The 20,536-nt window shown below is 33.7% G+C and overlaps 1 protein-coding gene across 1 annotated transcript; it reads right to left on the bottom strand.

Moving 5' to 3' along the window:
- Positions 1 to 278: 278 nt before the first annotated feature.
- Positions 279 to 19,241, bottom strand: kcnt1a (potassium sodium-activated channel subfamily T member 1a). The gene is made up of 30 exons (XM_026262521.1): positions 18,579 to 19,241; positions 17,127 to 17,206; positions 16,925 to 17,027; positions 15,890 to 15,931; positions 15,730 to 15,778; positions 14,864 to 14,923; positions 14,667 to 14,741; positions 14,499 to 14,582; positions 14,318 to 14,412; positions 13,333 to 13,516; positions 12,231 to 12,395; positions 11,972 to 12,108; positions 11,677 to 11,740; positions 11,356 to 11,464; positions 11,093 to 11,201; positions 10,185 to 10,334; positions 9,865 to 10,100; positions 9,582 to 9,792; positions 8,581 to 8,686; positions 8,295 to 8,467; positions 8,143 to 8,214; positions 7,258 to 7,392; positions 6,949 to 7,060; positions 6,750 to 6,851; positions 6,028 to 6,111; positions 5,825 to 5,947; positions 3,558 to 3,849; positions 3,131 to 3,193; positions 2,703 to 2,787; positions 279 to 1,432 (listed from the first exon to the last, which is right to left on the bottom strand). The coding sequence occupies exons 1-30, from the start codon at positions 18,860 to 18,862 to the stop codon at positions 1,366 to 1,368; spliced, it is 3,651 nt and encodes a 1,216-aa protein (XP_026118306.1). The 5' UTR covers positions 18,863 to 19,241; the 3' UTR covers positions 279 to 1,365.
- Positions 19,242 to 20,536: the final 1,295 nt, after the last annotated feature.

Below are 20,536 nucleotides of genomic sequence, written 5' to 3'. Positions count from 1 at the left end.
CCATGAATTTTTTCCTCACACACACCTTGCCGTTCACACGCCTCCCAGTCTCGGTCTCTTGCTCAGACCTGCCGACCGAAACTGCCTCTCTCAGCAGTGTGTGTGTGTGTGTGTGTGTGTACCCCACACTGCTGGCACTCGCTCTTATTCCCACTCTCACATGATCATGAGTTGTACTTCCAAATGGACACACCTCACAGCACTATTAAATGTTCTCTCTCTCTTTCACACACACACACACACACACACACACACACACATGACCTAAAACAACATATGCATTTAACACTTTAATTTCAAAAGGCAACAAATTCACAAAAACACAAATTACGGTCTATACATATATAAATACATTGTACATTATAATTACAATATCAACACATTGTACATTTCATTATTACTGGTATGTGGACAACTTAGTCTAACTGAAAACTAACCAAATGTGCACAGCGATAATAATGACTAGAATGGCTAGAATGGAGTGATTCCCCCCTTGGACACTTAAAGGAGTAGTTCACCCAATGGATGTTGAAAATATACTCTCCTCAGGTCCCCAAGATGCAGATGAGATTGTTTCTGCATCAGATTTGGAGATATGTAGCATTACATCACTGCTTAGCAGGACATTAACTGATGGACTGGAGTGCTGTGGATTACTTGTGATGTCTTTATCAGCTTTTCAGACTCTCTTTCTGACGGCACCCATTCACTGCAGAGCATCCATCCATTGATTCAAAGCTACATGTCCCCAAATCTGATGAAGAAACTAAACTCTATATTATTTTGAGGTCCTGAGCAAATTTAAATTTTTAGGTGAACTATTCCTTTAAGTCTCAGACTCAACTTGTGTATCTTTCTTTAATAAATGCTACATGGTTTGATATTTTATCTAATGCAATGACGTTCAGATATTCTTAGATACTTTTTGCGGCCGCTGTACATAATAAAGATCGTCTTTAATGCAAAACCCTGTTAAGGTGATAAAAAAACATGAAAATAAAACGAGAAATGCATGAGAAATGCATTACAACAGCAAAATCATGTTAATCCAAATTACAAAGTTAATTGCATGACTGTAATCAGTTTTTATGCTAACATTATCGCCCTCTAGTGTCTGATCTGCAACAGGACAATCTGTGTTTGTTACTGCAATGGATAAATAACCCTCTTTTCTGATGGAACATGAACTTTGACTTCACTGCACAATATTTCACAAAGCTATTTGTATTATATGCAGTGTTCAGACCATAATATAATTGATTAATCTAAGAGCAAAAGCTTATATAAGCGAAACATTATAGTCCAACTCTATCATGGCTTTTTGATGTAGTTCTGACCGGTTAAATCTCGTTGAGTTCTGGTGTGTCAGTTGCGGGATTGTCCAGGCGGTGCTTCAGGTACATGAGCCAGTGGATCCGGACGGATCAGGAACCTGCAGAACACAATGAGCACTTATAAAGCACTCATGTTTGAGGTTTTAGTCTGACAATGTGATTCATCTTGACATAGATGTTTGTGTGCATGAATATGTCTGAGTACATGTCTGTGCATCTTGTTTTGCTGTCTTTATGAGGGACAAATGTCACCACAAAGTAGCTTAAACCTGACACACACCTGCAAACACACATTAATATGAACAGATATCCCTATAGATACAGTAAATTAACTACACTTTGGGGATTTTCTATGGGTGGTCTTCCTGAGAAAATTGCATGATAAATGACTAAATAATGTCTTTAAAAATGACAATTAAATAAAATCTAAAAATCTATATCCTAAAATTGATTAAAATCTACAAAAGACAAATAAAATCAATAATAACAGCAGTTTGGTATGTCCAAAATCTCTAGTATGGCAGTAGGGATGTTAACAGTACAGTGTTATTGTTACTATTGTAGTATATAATAACATACTATATTTAATCAACTTTCTATTTTTATATTTTCAGTTTCCATTTTCATTTTAGTTTTTGTTACATGCTTTTGACATTTTATTAGTTTTATGGGCCTTTTAATATTTCTGTATAGATTTTATTTATTTGTATTTCAGTTGTAGTTGTAGTAATTATTTTAGTACTTTTTCATTAGAATTTTTCTTTTTTGTTAAAGTTTTAATATTTATGTTATGTTAGTATCATTGAGATAATATGACATATTATATTATAACATTATATATAAATGTATTATTATTATTATTAGGTTTTAACATTTTTAAGTTAATTTTAGATGTTGTTTATTTTATTTTATCAATTTTGTTGTGTTTTTTTCATATTTAGTAGTTTTTGCATTTAATTTAATTTTAGTTATTATAGTAAGTTAAACTGAATTAAAATAAAATACTAAATTAAATTAAAATGAGAAATGGCTTGGCAACTGACTGAAATAAGTCTTTTTTAATATATATATATATATATTTTTTAAATAAAAAAAAGTTTTTTTTTATTTTTTTTATTATTTTAGCTTCAGTGGTTTAAATTTTTTTTAACTTTTAGTTTACAATAATAACCCTGGGAATTGTTTTAATATTTTATTTTAATCACAGAAAATTACTTTAATATAGTTCTAGATACCAAAAGCAATGAAGTAGCCCCCCAAAAAGTGTCTGAATATTTCTAAATAGCGCCTACAATTAGTTAAAGAATAACACCAGTGAAAGAAATAAATGTGTATATGTGTATCAGTCAGGAGGGATGTGATGCATACACCACATCATTGAGCTGCAGCAGCGTGTCGGGGGCGGGGTTTATCAGCACATATGAGATGGAGTTCTGCTGGTCATTCAACTCATCTGCAACAGAGATTGGTGGACACACCTGTCACTCAAACAACATGGGCGTGGTTAATGTTCCACAGGAAAGATGAAGCACTTTAACATCTAGATAAGAAACTTTAGGATACAGTATAAGGTGTTATAATTTCTTGTGTTATGTAGCATGACATTAAATTCAAAAACATTGACTGGGAATTATAATGGACTAAAATTAAGTTCTTTAAAATCTAAATATGCCACGAATTTCCTCACAATAATTTATCGTCTTATCTTCGATATTACTGTCAATTCAAGTGGATAGAATACAATGACAAGAATAAATACACCCCAGGAGCAAACTATTTAAGTAGAGGGTGTTTACCTTGCAAATACCCCAGATTAACTCGGTTCATCACATCACTGGCTGTTAGATTTGTGACATCCTCTAAAAGAGATGAAAGACAGAATGAAAAAGAGGAAGACAGAAATATTGCAGATCAAAATTATCTGTAAGTATAATTTCTGATTAAACAGGTTCTTCTGTCCAAAAATGTAACCACATATTCAAGATTCAACATAAAACAGTGTTCACAACCCTTTTTAATTCCATTATCTGATATACATTTTCAAGTGAAACATGATACGAGAGAAATGTAGGACAGGAGCTGATTTTGTAAAAGCGAAGGGTTACTAACCATATCAAAACAAACTTGATTGGGGCACATCTTCCACAAACCAAATGGCTATTCCATAAGCATAAACCTATCATACATATTAATATTATGATTGAGGTAAGGGGCGTGGTTTACTATATCCAGCCGTGTGCAGGCCCAAGTGCTGCATGCGGTTCCTGACCAGTTCCGAAAGCTCCTCCCTTTCCGAGCGGCGTAACACGCCCAGACGCTGGTGGATGGAGCTGAGGGAGGAGTCACACCTCTTCACGCTCCGCCTACTGAGACGCCTCGTCCAGTGCATGCTCTTCTTCCTCAGGAGTGGGTGCTCTGATTGGTCACTGCTGTACGAGCTCCTGGTGAAGATCTTTGACTCCTCCCCCTTCTCCCTGGTGTCGTTTAACCTCTCGATGCTGACAGAACCTTGAAACTGGAAACACAAAATACAATGGGAAATATTAATAGTGTCACCATGGAAAAGAAAATAATATTATGTTACTGGAGACTAACCACAAAAGTATTGATTGACTGAAAGAGTGATAGACAGACAGACAGACAGACAGATAGATAGATATACATAAAGACAGACAGACAGACAGACAGACAGATAGATAGATAGATAGATAGATAGATAGATAGATAGATAGATAGATTGACAGACAGATATACGGATAGATAGATAGATAGATAGATAGATAGATAGATAGATAGATAGATAGATAGATAGAAAAGACAGACAGACAGATAGATAGACAGATAAATAGATAGATAGATAGATAGATAGATAGATAGATAGATAGATAGATAGATAGATAGATAGATAGATAGATAGATTGATTGACAGACAGACAGATATACGGATAGATAGATAGATAGATAGATAGATAGATAGATAGATAGATAGATAGATAGAAAGACAGACAGACAGACAGATAGACAGATAGATAGACAGATAAATAGATAGATAGATAGATAGATAGATAGATAGATAGATAGATAGATAGATAGATAGATAGATAGATAGATAGATAGATAGATAGATTGACAGACAGATATACGGATAGATAGATAGATAGATAGATAGATAGATAGATAGATAGATAGATAGATAGATAGATAGATAGATTGATTGACAGACAGATATACGGATAGATAGATAGATAGATAGATAGATAGATAGAAAGACAGACAGACAGACAGACAGATAGACAGATAGATAGACAGATAAATAGATAGATAGATAGATAGATAGATAGATAGATAGATAGATAGATAGATAGATAGATAGATAGATAGATAGATAGATAGATAGATAGATAGATTGACAGACAGATATACGGATAGATAGATAGATAGATAGATAGATAGATAGATAGATAGATAGATAGATAGATAGATAGATAGATAGATAGATAGATAGATAGACAGATAGACAGATAGATAGATAGAAAGACAGACAGACAGACAGATAGACAGATAGATAGACAGATAAATAGATAGATAGATAGATAGATAGATAGATAGATAGATAGATAGATAGATAGATAGATAGATAGATAGATAGATAGATAGATAGATAGATAGATAGATAGATTGACAGACAGATATACGGATAGATAGATAGATAGATAGATAGATAGATAGATAGATAGATAGATAGATAGATAGATAGATAGATAGATAGATAGATAGATAGATAGATAGATAGATAGATAGATTGATTGACAGACAGATATACGGATAGATAGATAGATAGATAGATAGATAGATAGATAGATAGATAGATAGATAGATAGATAGATAGATAGATAGATAGATAGATAGAAAGACAGACAGACAGACAGATAGACAGATAGATAGACAGATAAATAGATAGATAGATAGATAGATAGATAGATAGATAGATAGATAGATAGATAGATAGATAGATAGATAGATAGATAGATTGACAGACAGATATACGGATAGATAGATAGATAGATAGATAGATAGATAGATAGATAGATAGATAGATAGATAGATAGATAGATAGATAGATATACGGATAGATAGATAGATAGATAGATAGATAGATAGATAGATAGATAGATAGATAGATAGATAGATAGATAGACAGATAGACAGATAGATATGGTTGATAGATAGACGGACGGACAGACAGACAGACAGACAGATAGATAGATAGATAGATAGATAGATAGATAGATAGATACATAGAAAGATATACAGAAAGACAGACAGATAGACAGATAGATAGAAAGATAGATAGACAGATAAATATATAGATAGATAGATAGATAGATAGATAGATAGATAGATAGATAGATAGATAGATAGATAGATAGATAGAAAGATAGATAGATAGATAGATAGATAGATAGAAAGATAGATAGATAGATAGATACCTCAGGTGATGCGTGTGATTCTGTGCGGTAGATTCCGATGGGGATCTCTGAACTAGACGAGCAGAACTTCTGGAAGAGTCTCCCGTACGTGCGGATCCAGAGATCAGCCTCACACACGTGCATCTACACACACAGGAACATGTTCAGAAACAAACACTGACAGATCACAACACAACACACATCTTTCTAAACACACAGCTCACAGCGCACAGGTATCCTGATCCAGGCGTGGTGTCCAATCCCAGCAGCAGTCTGGCTATCGGGATCATGTAGTCCTTCACAAAACACTCACATACAAAACAAAGCGCAAAATGATCAAAAGCAATATTACTAATGCATCTCTCTGCACAGTCAAAAATACAGGTATGTTAGATGGACAAACAAAAAGAACTTTCAAAAGATTTTTTTTTTTTTTAATAAATGCTGTTCTTTTGAATTTTCTATTCATCAAAGAATCCCGAAACATGTTATCCACAAAAATATGAAGCAGAACAGCTATTTCCAACACTGATAATATTAAGGAATGTTTATTAAGCAGCAAATCATCATATTATAATGATTTCTGAAGGATCATGTGACACTGAAGACTGGAGGAATGATGCTGAAAATACAGCTGTGCATCACAGAAATAAATTACAATTTACAATATTCACACAAACATCGTTATTTTATTTTATTTTCATAATATTTTACAATATTGCTGTTTTTACTTAGTAAGCAGAAGAGACCTTTCAAAAAAAATTGTTAAAAATAACTGCAAACTTTTGAGTGATATTGTAAACTTTGAATGCAATGTAAGTCACTAAATGCATAAAATGTTTCTATTTTATACCTGTCATGTTTAATTCCTGAGCACACTTAGTTTACTTGGGACTGTTCAAATTCCCCTTTGCACACACACACACACACACACACACACACACACCTGGTAGAGGAGTGTGTCCAGCATGCTGATGCTGAAGACTCGACCAGCAGCAAACGGAAGACGAAACATGAAGGCGAGATTTGAGCCTTTGTCACGTTCCTTCTGTCGATCGAACACACATTTTACAATATTTCAGCAAAACTACTTTATTCCATAATTAAGTGCTACATAAATGCGCTCTCCTCTCTCCACCTCTCACCTTCTCTAGTTTGGACAGGGCGAGAGAGTAACAGTCCTTGGCTCTGAACTGCATGAATCTCATGTTTGATGGGTGAGTCAGTTCTGTGATTATACTGAGACTTGGAAACAACCTGGAGAGACTCAGACAGAGACATTTAGACTATATTTATAGATTTATATTTACATTGATGCATTTATCTAAAACAACTCCATTAGTTGAAGTAAACATTTCATTAGTTAATACATTCCCTGGTGATACAGAAATTACATATTACACAATTTATATCGATTTCTACTCACAGATGCAGGTCACTGGTTCTAGTCTCACCTGAACATGGTCTGCACGTTGACAATGGTTTTGGCATCAGCCATATAGTCCTCCTCTGCACTCATAGTGCTCTCTTTATCCACCACCACTAGATTATCAGCATACAGAACACCACACTGCAATAGGCTGTCCAAACTGTCAATCACACAAATCAGATATATTCACATCTAAAAGGATATATTTTTATCGGCTGCCAAAGATAGAGCTGCACAATAAAAAAAAATAAAAAAAAATCATGATATGATTGCAATTCTGAAATCATAAAGGCTGTGGCTGTGAAACAGAATATTTTTTATTATATAATTTTGTATTATTCTTTTTTAAACATATGACAACATAACAATAATAACATATTTTTGTATAATATTTTATTTAATATTTAATATTTATATATTTAATTTTATTTATAATTTTCATATATTATATTAATTAGTTATATTATTTATTTCTCAAATATTATATGTAATATATATATATATATATATATTTATAGTGTGTGTATATATTATATAATGCTACACAATCATAAAAAAATTGCCAAATTGTACGGCCCTTTTTAAAATATAAAACACAATTTTATTACAAAAATAACTTTTATTTTTACCAAATTGTGCGAGATTTCATTAAATAAACATATGCACAATGAATTATGATTATAATTTACATATTTATGTATTATTTGTGTTTAATATTTTATTGGTAATAATAATTATCATCATTCGATTTGATTTATTATTATTATTATACAGATAATCGCAAATAAATCTCTTTTCTTCATATAAAATCATTTTTTAATTGCATCTGCAATATTTTTTATCCAAGAATCTATTTTTTTTGCAAATTGTGCAGCCCTAGTCAAAGAGAACTCTTTTGGTCTAACTGTACTTGTCAATGGTGCCACCCATATAATAGACCATTGGGAAGCAGGATATGGCCTCAAGGAAATGGTCATCAGGTCTGCAGGAAGTAGAAATACATTATTAGTACTAATGAAACTCACATGAAGTGAATGTGTGTGTGTGTGTGTGTGTGCTTACAGGTTGTCTAACAGCAGGACTATAGGGTTGAGCTCCCTTCTGGGTCTGTAATAAGCTCTTAAAGGCACTATGAAGTTGTAAAGGCCATTTCCAGGCGTCTCAGCAGAAACAATGATCAGCTTGTTTTTGAAGCCATACGCTTTTGCATCTTCAAAGGAAACATGCTCACAGCTCTAGAGGAGCAAATATAAGATAAATCTAATATGCATTTATGGTCCAGTGCAATGCATCTTACGCAAATACAACATTTGGATGACATTTGTACCACACGGAGGCTGGTGCTCACTTGATCAAGCCGTAAACAGCAGAAATGGGCTTTCTGGGGCAGGAGATGGCAAAGGGTCGGGGAGCTCCCAATGTATGGAGAGTTTGGGGGGTATCCTTTCACAAATCTGAGGAAATTAACATGAAAATGCACTCTGACAGGTTAGTTTGCGTAAAACTTCAACATTTACTTCATTGTGCTTCTTCAGTGGAACACAAAAGGAGAAAATTTGATGAATGTGCACATGTTCGGATACAGGGCCGCAATTTTGCCTCATAAAAAAAACCATACAGCGATTCAAAATGTGATTGTTGAAAAGAAAAAAAACACTCATGTTTGTTGGGATGCACAATTAGGCCAAACATTTTGTAATTATATGTCAGTATGTACAATAAATGAATTATTAATATGCCTATAAAATAATAAAATAAATAAATAAATAATAATTTTAAATATTAAATAATTATTACTCTTATTATACTGTAACATTAGTACTGTACATTTATTGTACTGTAATATAAAATTATTATTATTAACATTAATATTATTAATATATTAATATAACTAAATATATATTAATATTAATTAAATATAACCACAACAATTAAAATAAATAAGATAAATATTATTACTCTTACAGTATTGTAAATAAAATCATATTTATTTATAATCAATAATTTATAATCAAATTATTATTATTATTATTACATGTAAAAATATTAAACAAAAATAAAAATATTACCATCATATTTTACAGTTAAATAAAATCTAGTATTTTCTTAAACAATACCACTGTAAAATTTCAAAAATAAATATTTATGGCTGTATTAATTTCTTGATTTTTTAAAAACATTAAATAATTTCCAAAACTCAAGGTCCAAAAGCACAATAAAATTACCCTTTTCCCTTTCGGTTTCATAAATCATATTAATAAAAAACCTTATGCACCTTCTTAGCTCATGAAGTTGAGATTAACCACAAAACCCCTTTGAATCTGAATTAGGAGCTAAGAATGAACTCACTCATTAGCTGTTACATCTTCATCTGAGTGTCCAGCCTCATCCTCTGATTGGTCACTGAGCAGATCACACGGCAGTAAGGAGGAGGAGTCAGCGAGCTCTAGAACGGGTGCTATGCTTGGACGGCGACTTCCTCGTACGTTCTCCGGGGGCGGAGCCAGTTTAACGCCACTCTCAGTGGGACTGGTGTTCTGAAAATCCATAGCAACCGTTCCTAAAAACAATTAAACGGTTATAAACTGACCTCTGACGACCTCCAGTATCTCTCCTATCCCTTCTTGCTCACCCATGCTAGCGATGATGCTATGAACCGGCAGGCCAGACGTTCTGTTTAAAATGTCACAGTGGCCCCGCCCCTTTCCCTGATCTTCTTCCTGTCTGCAGATGAAGGCGGAGTTTTCCTCCTTCGTGATGTTGATGTAGTAACAGGTGTCGCTGGTAGACATGATGTGGCGCGGTCCAGGGTTCAACAAGATGCTTTTGTTATCTTCTCTCTTCACGCCAATCAGACACACACCATATCTACACACACACACACAAATCAAAATAGCCTGACAGCACAAGTCTAAACACATTTAATATGTTTCAAAGCGTGTATAAACCTACTTCTTGTGAGCGTGAAAGGCGGCGTAGGTGAAGCTTTTGCTGTTGTAGTCTCTGAAGAACATACTGTCACCCAGACGGATATGATAGACCTCATTACCCGAACATCGGCCGTACATCCTCTGCCACTGCTCTGGAGACTGCTGGCCTTCTCTGAACAGGATTTAACATGTTACTCAACTATTTTTCCATTACATTTTCATTTGCCAGGTGATTTTTATCAAACATATGTTAAGATATACTAATGGCAGGTGTCACAGAACTTGATTATTTCCAGACTAGTGGTCAAAATTTTAGGGTTGGTAACATTTTTTTTTAGTTTTTGAAAGGAAGACTCTTAAGCTCACCGACACTGCGTTTATTTCATCAAAAATACAGTAAAACTGGTAATATTGTGAAATATTTTTTTGCTGTTTAAATAAGTCATTTTCTATTTGAATATATTGTAAAATGTAATTTATTCCTGTGATGCAAAGCTTAATTTTCAGCATCATTACTCCAGACTTCAGTGTCACCTGATCCTTCAGAAATCACTATAAATTTAAATATTTTTTTTAACAATTTAAATGTCTTTACCGTCACTTTTGATCAATTTAATGCTGAATAAAAGTATTAATTTCTTTAACTATCCTTAGTTTCAAGATAGTGTTAAAAAACACGGTATTACCAGAAAAGTTGTAAAATTAAGTAAACAAGTTCTTAAAACAAAACTCAATTTATTTAGTAGCCTAAATAAAATTAAACAAATACAATTAAAAATACCAAAACAATTCGGACAATAAAAAGATGTGCTGAAAAAACAAGGTGATGGCTAAAGGTGTGTTTGGGAAACCTGTCTGAAAACAGTCAATATTATTAACGCAGAAATAACACACTTCACTTTTAAGAGTGTTTAAGGAGTCGTGACTCACTGTCCGCGAGATGTGTGGACCAGTAAAGTGATCAGTGTAGAGGTGGCTGGACACAGACAGTTCAGAGCCAACATGGCGTATTTGAACTCTTCTTCACACACTACATGATCTACAGGAAGAAACAGGCATTCAGCTCAGAGCCAAGATGGCTGACGGTTACAAACATGAGTCATCCAAGAGCTTCAAATGATACAGAGAATGATAGCAAGAAGAAAACAAATACATAATGCAGAAAATTATGTGGAAATAAGGCAAATTAGTACCTGCGAACTTAATATGGAATTTGTTTTCGGGTTTGAGAATCTGGACGTAAAGAGGGCAGTTCGGAGCGAAGTCTTTCACAGCCCAAGCCCTCAGAATAGTCTGGTGATCCTGTCAATAAATCAATACCAGTTCGTATCGGTTTATTACCTATGTATTTAAATTTAATAAACCGACTGGATTGAATGCATAAAACAAATGATAATATCTGACTGTAGAGTAATCTGTATGACATCTTTTTATTTAAAAAATAATGATATGTATAACTTTACTACTACATATGAATGATAAATAAAAGGTTAGTGATTTACGTGAACACTCACTGCTGCCATGCGATCAGCTTCATTCCTGCTGCTAAGAATGAAACATGCTTCTGCATCATCCATCCTGCAGAACAAAAGCGACCAATCACAGAAGCCAAAAAGCTGTCATTCAAACAATCAGAAAACTGAAAAAACGTGAGATCAATACTGTGGGGACAGGCTTGGAATACAAGTATATAAGAGGACATTTTATCCATTAGTTGTTGCAACCCTATGAAAAAAAAACAATAAGACTGTATGTAAATCCATGTATAGGCATGCTGTGCTGTGATTGGTCAGTGAGGCTGTCACTCACTTGGCTCTGAGTAAATCCTGGTTTTTGAGGGCAGATCCTTGAAGGTAGATTACCCTCTGTGACCACAGTGGGATCTGCAATATCCTCCTCACCTGGACGTCCATCTCACATGGACACAAGATGACCACGTAATAATCCTAAAGATGCAAAATACTAAATTCAGTCAAACTAGAACGAGACACAGTAAACATCAAACAAATTGGATGAAAAAAAGACATTCTGAACAGATTAAATGCACATAGAAGGACAGAATACACACCTGTGTGTGAGGGTGAGCGTAGAATTCGTTGAGAAAGTCCATGAGCAGGTCGATTTTGAGAGTACTGACACATAAGACCACATGTCTCTCTGTCTGTGCTCGATGTCTGCTGTAGTTTCCTCCGGATTTCTGCCTTTCCATCCACAGATAGATCAACTCCTCAAACTACAGCCAGAGGATAAAGAGACACATGGTAAAAACTGTGAAAAATATACTTCGAAAGATCATTGCATAGCCAAATTAGCATTTGAGTAGACAGATAGTAAAAAATAAATGAAGACAGTAAATAAAAAGTTTTTTTAATTCATTAAATTAATAAAAAAAAAGACAAATACAATAAATAAATAAGAAAAATAATATGGATGATATAATGGAATGTGCTAAAAAGAGAATTAAAAAAATATTTTTAATGTAAAATACATTTAATTTTTAATACATATTTAATTAAACTAAACAAATACAATTTAAAAATAAAAATAAAAAATTATCTTAACAATAAAATAGCAATGCTGACTTGAAAAATTGGTGAATGGATTGGTTTTTGCAAATACTTGTTCTTATGAAACTACACCTTTACTTGTTTTGTTTTTAAAACGTGAAAAAATACTCTTTCAAAGACCACTGGCTGTTTTAATAGTCAAGTCAGTATTTTAGTTGACAGAGAGAACATAAAAAAGAAAGAAAAAAAAAAAGAAAGAAATGTGTACAAAAATTCAATTATCAGTAAAAAATACAATTAAATCAAACAAATTCAATTAAAAAGTATAATTTAACTTTTAATAAAAAGGTAATCTTTTTTAATAATAAAAATAACAAAAAATACAAAAATAATCTTCAAAAATACTTAGATCATTTGCTGTATTTGAATTAAAAAAGAAATAGAAAGAAAATACAATTTAAAAACAATAAAAAATTTATAAACAATAAAATTACTTTTTATCTTGAAAAAGTCTCTTGTAACTGGGTTGCAAATATTTTATATTCTGAAACTACAGAAGTTTTTATTTCTTGTTTGGATTCGAAAAATGACGGTGAGTGGATTCAAATAGTGTTTAATTACCATTGTTCTGATAAATGTAAAAAAGTGCTTGATTCCTCTGACCTGTAGAGGCAGCACCACCAGCGCCACGCAGATCATCACCACCACCAGCAGCTGAGACGGCCAGATCTGTGGAGTCACATCACCGAAGCCCACCGTAGAGAAGGTCACGATGCAAAAATACAAAGCGTTAAAGAGAGACAGACTCTTCTTCCCAGCACGCTCTAAATGCTGGATACCACAAGTGCTGAAAGAGACAGAAAGACTTTAGTGTGGGTGAAGAAGAAGCAGATGTGATAATAAGCCAATTTTGTAAATAAAATATATCTCAAAAAAATAAAAGGTGTAGTATTCAATTAAATAGTTATAATAAATTTTTTTTTTTTTTTACTTTTATTAAAAAAAAAATTCAATATTAATAAGAAAAATACAATTAAATCTATATTTTTTAATAAACAATTCTCTCGACAATAAAATAATTAGCTGAAAGATATATATTTATATTTCATATAAACAAAATTAAATTAAAAACTATTTGCAATAACTAAAAGCACAATTGTTAATAAACATAACAAATTCAGTTCAGTGTAATCAAACAAATAAAATAAATTTATAAAAAAAGAAATACTATAAAATGATTTGTGCTGAGACAATAAATATAAAACTAAATTTCTATGAATTTTTTAATACAAAAATACAATTACATTAAAAATACAATAATAACAAAATAAAAAAGGTATGTGCTGAAAAAAACAGTATATAAAAACAAAGCAATTAAAAAAAAAAATTACATCTCCTTTGATCAAAAAGTCTCTAGTAACATGAATTGGTGAATGGAAACAATTGCAAATATTTTGTTTTCTAAAACTAAAGCAGCTTTATTTCTTGTTTGGATTTTAAACATGAATTAAATGAGATTTAAACATGTTTAATAACCATGTTTTCAATTCAAACGTGCACATTTATTGACCAGAAATGTAAAGAATATCATGATATAATTTTTTGGATTATTTCGCCAAACCCTAAACCAGATAAAAATGATTCTTACCCGGTGAAAACGAGACATAAGAGAGTGCAGATCAGAATGAGGACCTGGTTGAACATGGCCGAGTGTGTTCTCTGAATGGCCCGGTGCAGATCATTCTGTAACACACACATATTATCTTCTCGTTTCTGTACAGCACTGCATAGACGCTGGTGTAGGTTCATTGGGAATGGTTAAAACTCACTATCATGCTCTCCAGAGCACACTTGGCCAGCCAGCAGTTGAGAAACACAGGGATAAACAGGTTTCTGAGAGGAGGCCAGAAGATCTGACACAGAGGAAGAAAGAGTCAGAGGGGTCAGACCGTATTATCAGATGTAGTTTGCGATTTCGCTCTGAAGGTGCTTCTTACCGTTATGATGAAAGGAACAGTATTTAGCATCTCCAACAGGAAAGACACCTGAAATATCTGCTCCCATATATTACCCTGAAAAAACACATGCACTCAGAAACAATCTGTCTGGAACATCAGCAACCAGAAGTTGTGGTAGCTTCTAGTCTCAGATTCAGAACAAACTGAAAAACGTTCACACATATGCACAAACTCACCTTGTAGCTGAGGTACATTAGCAGCATGGCTTCCATGAAACTGATGGATGCTACTATCACCTGAGGAAAAAAAAAGTGCAAAATAAGTAGAGCAAATGCTTTATAATGTGAAACACTACAGGCGGGCGCCACCTACTGGTCAAAATGGTGAAAATGCAACAAAAAACTTGTATAATGACACCTTTAACAAACCAACAGCAAATGTTGTCATGAAAATGTGACCTATTAAATGTATTCTACAAATAATTTAATAGCATTATATATGAAGGTTCTATAAAATGTGTGTTTTATTGATTTGTAAGCTTTGTTTTGGGTGTCATTAGACTTTTTTAGACATTAAATTAAAAGCCATTAAATATCATTCTCTTTGTTGTATTATACTTGCATACATATAAAAATTCTTTAACTTCATTCAAATGAACCTATGCTATAAAACTGAGCTGAGATCAGTTAAAAACAATTAGATACTCATTCATGGGTTCACTAGATATTTTTTTGAGTTTTAAAGGCTAAATGATTGCATTTAAATATAAATGGTAATGCTTTACAATAAGGCCTCATTTGTTAACATTAGTTATGCATTAAATAAAATCAACTAACAATGCACTTTATATATATTTACAGCATTTATTAAACTTAGTTAATGTTAGTTAATAAAAATGCTCATGTTAGTTTACAGAGGATCAACTAATCTAATCGGACAACTTTTGATTTTAAATAATGTATTAGTAAATGTTGGATTTAACATAAACTAAGATTAATACATGCCGTATACGTATTGTTAATATTAACCAACATGATAAACTAATATTATCAAATGAAACCTTATTGTAAAGTGTAAAGGGTTTGTTTTTCTTTGGACCCACCTGAATGGCCCAAACTGGTATTTTTCTGTCCACCCAGAATATCAGCTCCCTGGGTGAAAGAAGCAGATTGGAGCGAATAAATGAAAAGTATGAAATCATCCCTGAATCACATCTGCATAACCGAGAATAGAGCACAGTTTGATGCTGATGTTTGTCTCACCAGTTGATCTGGTTGGTCTGCGTGGTGCTGCTGCAGTTGATGCTGAAGAGAGAGGAGGTGTGACACATCAATCTATAGGGGAATTTACTGCAGCATATGAAATGATTCACTTACTTTCTTTGAATATTAAAAATATTCTCTAATACCAGCACAAATGAGTCACGGTAATCGTGCTCTATATGCCATTTCACACTCACAAACATGAAAACGATAGTTCATCCAAAAAATTAAATTTTCTGTAAACTACTCAGCCTCAGGCCATCCGAGATCGTGGGTGAATTTTGTCTTTAGTAAAACACTTAAGAAGAGTTTTAACTAAAACTGTGGTCCTTGGTGATTTATAAGATGTAAAATCAATGGCTGCTCTCACTTGAGAATCAAAAAAGTATATGCAAGACAAAAAAAGAAGGTAATATGTTGTAAATTGTATGTTGATTCATTTCTTGCAAAGACTGAACGTTTCACTTCATAAGACCTCAGTATATCACTAGGAGCCATGGGCATTCATTTTGCCTTGTCTGTATTTTCCTCTCAAGTTGCCATTGACTTGCATTTTATGCATTACTAAGGACAAAAAACTCAGCAGTCCCACACAATATTGATACTTGCACATATATATTTTATTAACAAAGTTTGGTCCTATAATCTTCATCAGGTATACAAAAAGTATTCAGGCACAAACTCAACAAATGACCAATCAATGCAATGATACACCATTACCAATTACAATCAATGATGTAACACATTATTATATTAGAAACATCCTGTGGAATGGATATTATATACATAACTTCTTAAAATATATATTTTAAATTAATCAGCATAATTTGGACAAAAATAGAGCCCAATTCAGTGCCACTCACTTGAAGCTAAAAATCTTTATCAAAATTGAATTAATTTTATTTCACCAAGGACCACCATTTCAGAAAAAAATCTTATTTACTGTTCTAATGAAGAAAAATGTCACCTAGATTTTGGATGAATTTTTTTTTCTTGTTTTTGGGTGAACTGTCCCTTTAAGACAACAGTTCTTACCATGTGTGGTGGAGCTGAGCTGGATTATCTGTCATGACTCGTATGATGTAAAGAACACACGTCAAAAGCTTCAGACAGAAGTTAAATATTCGGATCCTTAAACCTGGAGGTGAAAGGTCAGTGCATTAACAGGGCATAAAATCGAAATACAGATAACAGGTTAAAACTTACAATTAAATGTCTAAAGTCCAGGCTAACTTACTGGATCTTTGGTTTTTGATGAAGAAAAGTTTGAGTCTCTCTTTAAACGTGTTCTCATCCACATAAAACTCCACATGGACCCTGCAAGAAAAAAACAGCATGTGTCCAATATCCTCAAACAATGAGCAGTCAACAAATCACTGTCTGAAATCCCAACTGAATGATTTATGACATTAGCTATGTTGTGAATTAAACTTGAATAAACTTGATTATTGCATTAAAACATTTGCAAATACAGCACCGTTTCCATTTTCCAATTGCTGTACTGGGGAAATATATATTTATACATATATTTATCGTTTTATATTATGTTTTGTATGCATTTTTTAAGATTTACAGATGTTATGTGCATCTTTCTATCCAGCATTTTGTATGCAGTATTACAAAATCTACATTAAAATACATGGATGGAAAAATAACTATTGATTCATGGTTTTAAAGTTATTACAGCAGCCGCTAAAGGTACTGGAACAGTTATTTTACAAAGCACAACAAAACATAAGGTCAAAGTCATGGTTTCAACCAAATGAACAGTCAATATATAGACAGACAAATAGAGAGAAAATAAAAGTGGGAGAAGAAATGAAAGCTTTACATGTGATGGTGGATCTGCCGGGGGTGCTGCCTTATACAGACAGTGTGAGTGAAAGTGTGTATTCAAGCAAATGGGTAGTTAAAATACTTTTAGAAAGTTGACAAGTCCTGTGGTGTGACATGCGAAACTGAATTATCATGCATGCAAAATAGTACTATTTCAAATTAATTAGTAAATGCTAAATCATTAAAATGATTAAATATGCACACATTTTAAACTGAAGTCTTGATGCTATTAAAAAGCAGACACATTATGCATCAAACACTTAGTAATGTAAGTGATTACAAGGCATAAATCATGTCATATAATGTCAATAGAAATGCCGTCGTCACTATATGTGCAATATGTGTTAGTTTTCCTGTGCATGTTGGTGTAAAACCGATCAGTGATGTTTTGATGCATAAAGACTCTTTTTATTCTTTCCAGCACCATGTTTTACTCTGTTTACATAGTTTAGCACTAAGAGCAATTCTCTACATTAAAGTCCCAGTCCTTCACTGGAGATGCGATGTGTCTTACAGTTCCCATGGAGACCACAGGAGCGGTGGTTTTATTTGCCGTCATAAAGTGAGACGAAGCCATCAACATTACGACCCCTGGCAAATGTCATGTAAAAAAAAAAAATCAAATGTTTCTGCAAGAAAATACAAGGGTGATTGTCTTTGGAAACCATGACATATAATTAACCTTAGGAAGAATACAAAAAAACTTTGACAACTGAAAAGTGCAGCACTCATCAGCACCTGGAATCCACTACAGTGTTTCAGATTCAGGAAAACAGCACATATGCTCAGTGAATGTTTCCACTTATTCAAACACGAACAGACTGCAGTGACTCTTAGAGACGTCGTAACCTACCTCTGCCCGGCATCGCTACCAAAAGAGTCCAGCCTCCAGTTTACCAGAGCCGGGTTAACCCAGGATGGCACTGCATTCTTCTCTTCCATAACAGAGAAATCCCAGGGGCTTTCTAGACGAGGATGTGCGGCGATCTGAGCTGAGAGGATTGTTATGGAAATACATAATCTATAGCGGCATGGATCAAAATAACCCACCCACACGGTCTTGATTGCAGACGCACAAGCATGTGCTTCCCTGCCAGAGTTCTGCTTGGTCTTTCTCTGTCGTGTATGTCTCTGCATTAGAATTGCAATGCACTTTAATTGTTTATTAGTTTCACTAGCATCTCTTTGTTGAATACATGCAGAAGTTGGATGTTTTTTTAAATGCACAACAGCAGTGGCAAACCTACCGTTATCTGCATTCTGTTAATGCATAAAGCTTATTAAACATATATGTCACACAAGTGTATGTAGAGTTACCACAATCTGTTTACAAATAGAACTTTGAATGAAGGAGCAATCAAACCAAAAGACAATTTAAATGTCAGTCAAATGAGCAATTCTTTGGCTTATTCACGCTGTCCACCTTTCCGCAGTGCCCACCCTCTCTCTCCCTCCTGTTCTCAGGAAATTACAGATAATAACCTGCACAAGAGGCTATTTCAGTCTATCTGGAGAGATGTGGCCGTGTGCCCACACACACACACACACACACACACACATGCACAATAATACTTTTTCTTAACATTCAAGGTTTGCCAGAATCAAATAGCCAAGGAAATACTTTGACGTTCTCTTGTTCAGCAGTTGAAAAACATGCAAACATGAGAAGGTTTTTATATTTTCTGTGGTGTATGCTGACGCAAAACTCTCCACCATGATCCTAGAACATTGCATGCTTTGCTTACTTTACATGCAATACAAACACTCTTGGTGTGTCTGAAATCATATACTGTCTGAGCAGGTGCTACATTTGATTTTTTTTTTTTGGAACCATTTTATATAGTATGAATATGGCTAATATGAATCAAATTTGGATGTACCACATCTGCAATGTTGATGACAGCCATTCACAAGTACTCTCCAGTGGCCTCATTGTAAGTGTCCATCAAATGCGCACTTAGTAGGACATCTGGGTACTTTTCGTCTACTGTTTTTCGACATGAATATGGACATACTACTCTCATCTATTACTGTTTGTCGCATACTAAATAGTGGGGAGGTATTAACGTTCCGACATATTGTGTCTATCTAGATGCTTTCTCATTTTTTTTTTTGTGATGTTGGTAACTAACGTACCATTCTTCTATTATTTCGTCCATTGTACTGTATGTCAGGTTACTGTTAAACAAACATTTCTTAATTGTATCTTCTGGTCTTTTGGATGTAATTCTGACTGATGGCCTTCATTAACTGAGTCAGGTATGACGTTGCAAGTGAAATAATGTTAAAACTGGGTAATAACAATGGTAAAACAGTGCTGGGGAGATTACTAACAATGTATATAGGTGGTACCTGTCATCATGAAATGTCTGGTTTTCTAGCAACAGGTCTCGGAACCGGAAGTAGGCTTGAAGGGATGGAACCACAGATGCTCCAGCAGTCATCTCGAGGTCCTGCACATTTAAGACCACCCCTCTGCCCCCAAGTCTTGGACTAACACTTAGAGCAAAGACACAGAAAAAAAATATTCTAAAGAAAAGCCTGTGACGTTTTGAGGGTGTAATAAAATAAATATATAAAAAAAACTGCATTATCAACGACCAATATAAAAACGTACAACAGGTATTGTTACTCTAACGGGTTCTCACAGGGAATTTGGTATGTAGTTTAAAATTTAAACAAAATAAAGAAAAAAAAGAGAGTGAAAATTGAAGTGTCTACTAAATTCAAACTTGGTTCTGAGGAGCTCTGTGCGCGCACTTTACCTCAGGCGCGCGGTGCGCGTGCTCCCTTCGTCGTATTCAAATGTGT

The sequence above is a fragment of the Carassius auratus genome, unplaced genomic scaffold (genome assembly GCF_003368295.1).
Source record: "Carassius auratus strain Wakin unplaced genomic scaffold, ASM336829v1 scaf_tig00216169, whole genome shotgun sequence".
Lineage (NCBI taxonomy): Eukaryota > Metazoa > Chordata > Actinopteri > Cypriniformes > Cyprinidae > Carassius > Carassius auratus.
Note: the sequence above shows the minus strand (reverse complement) of the source record. Positions and strands in the feature narration are given on the sequence as shown.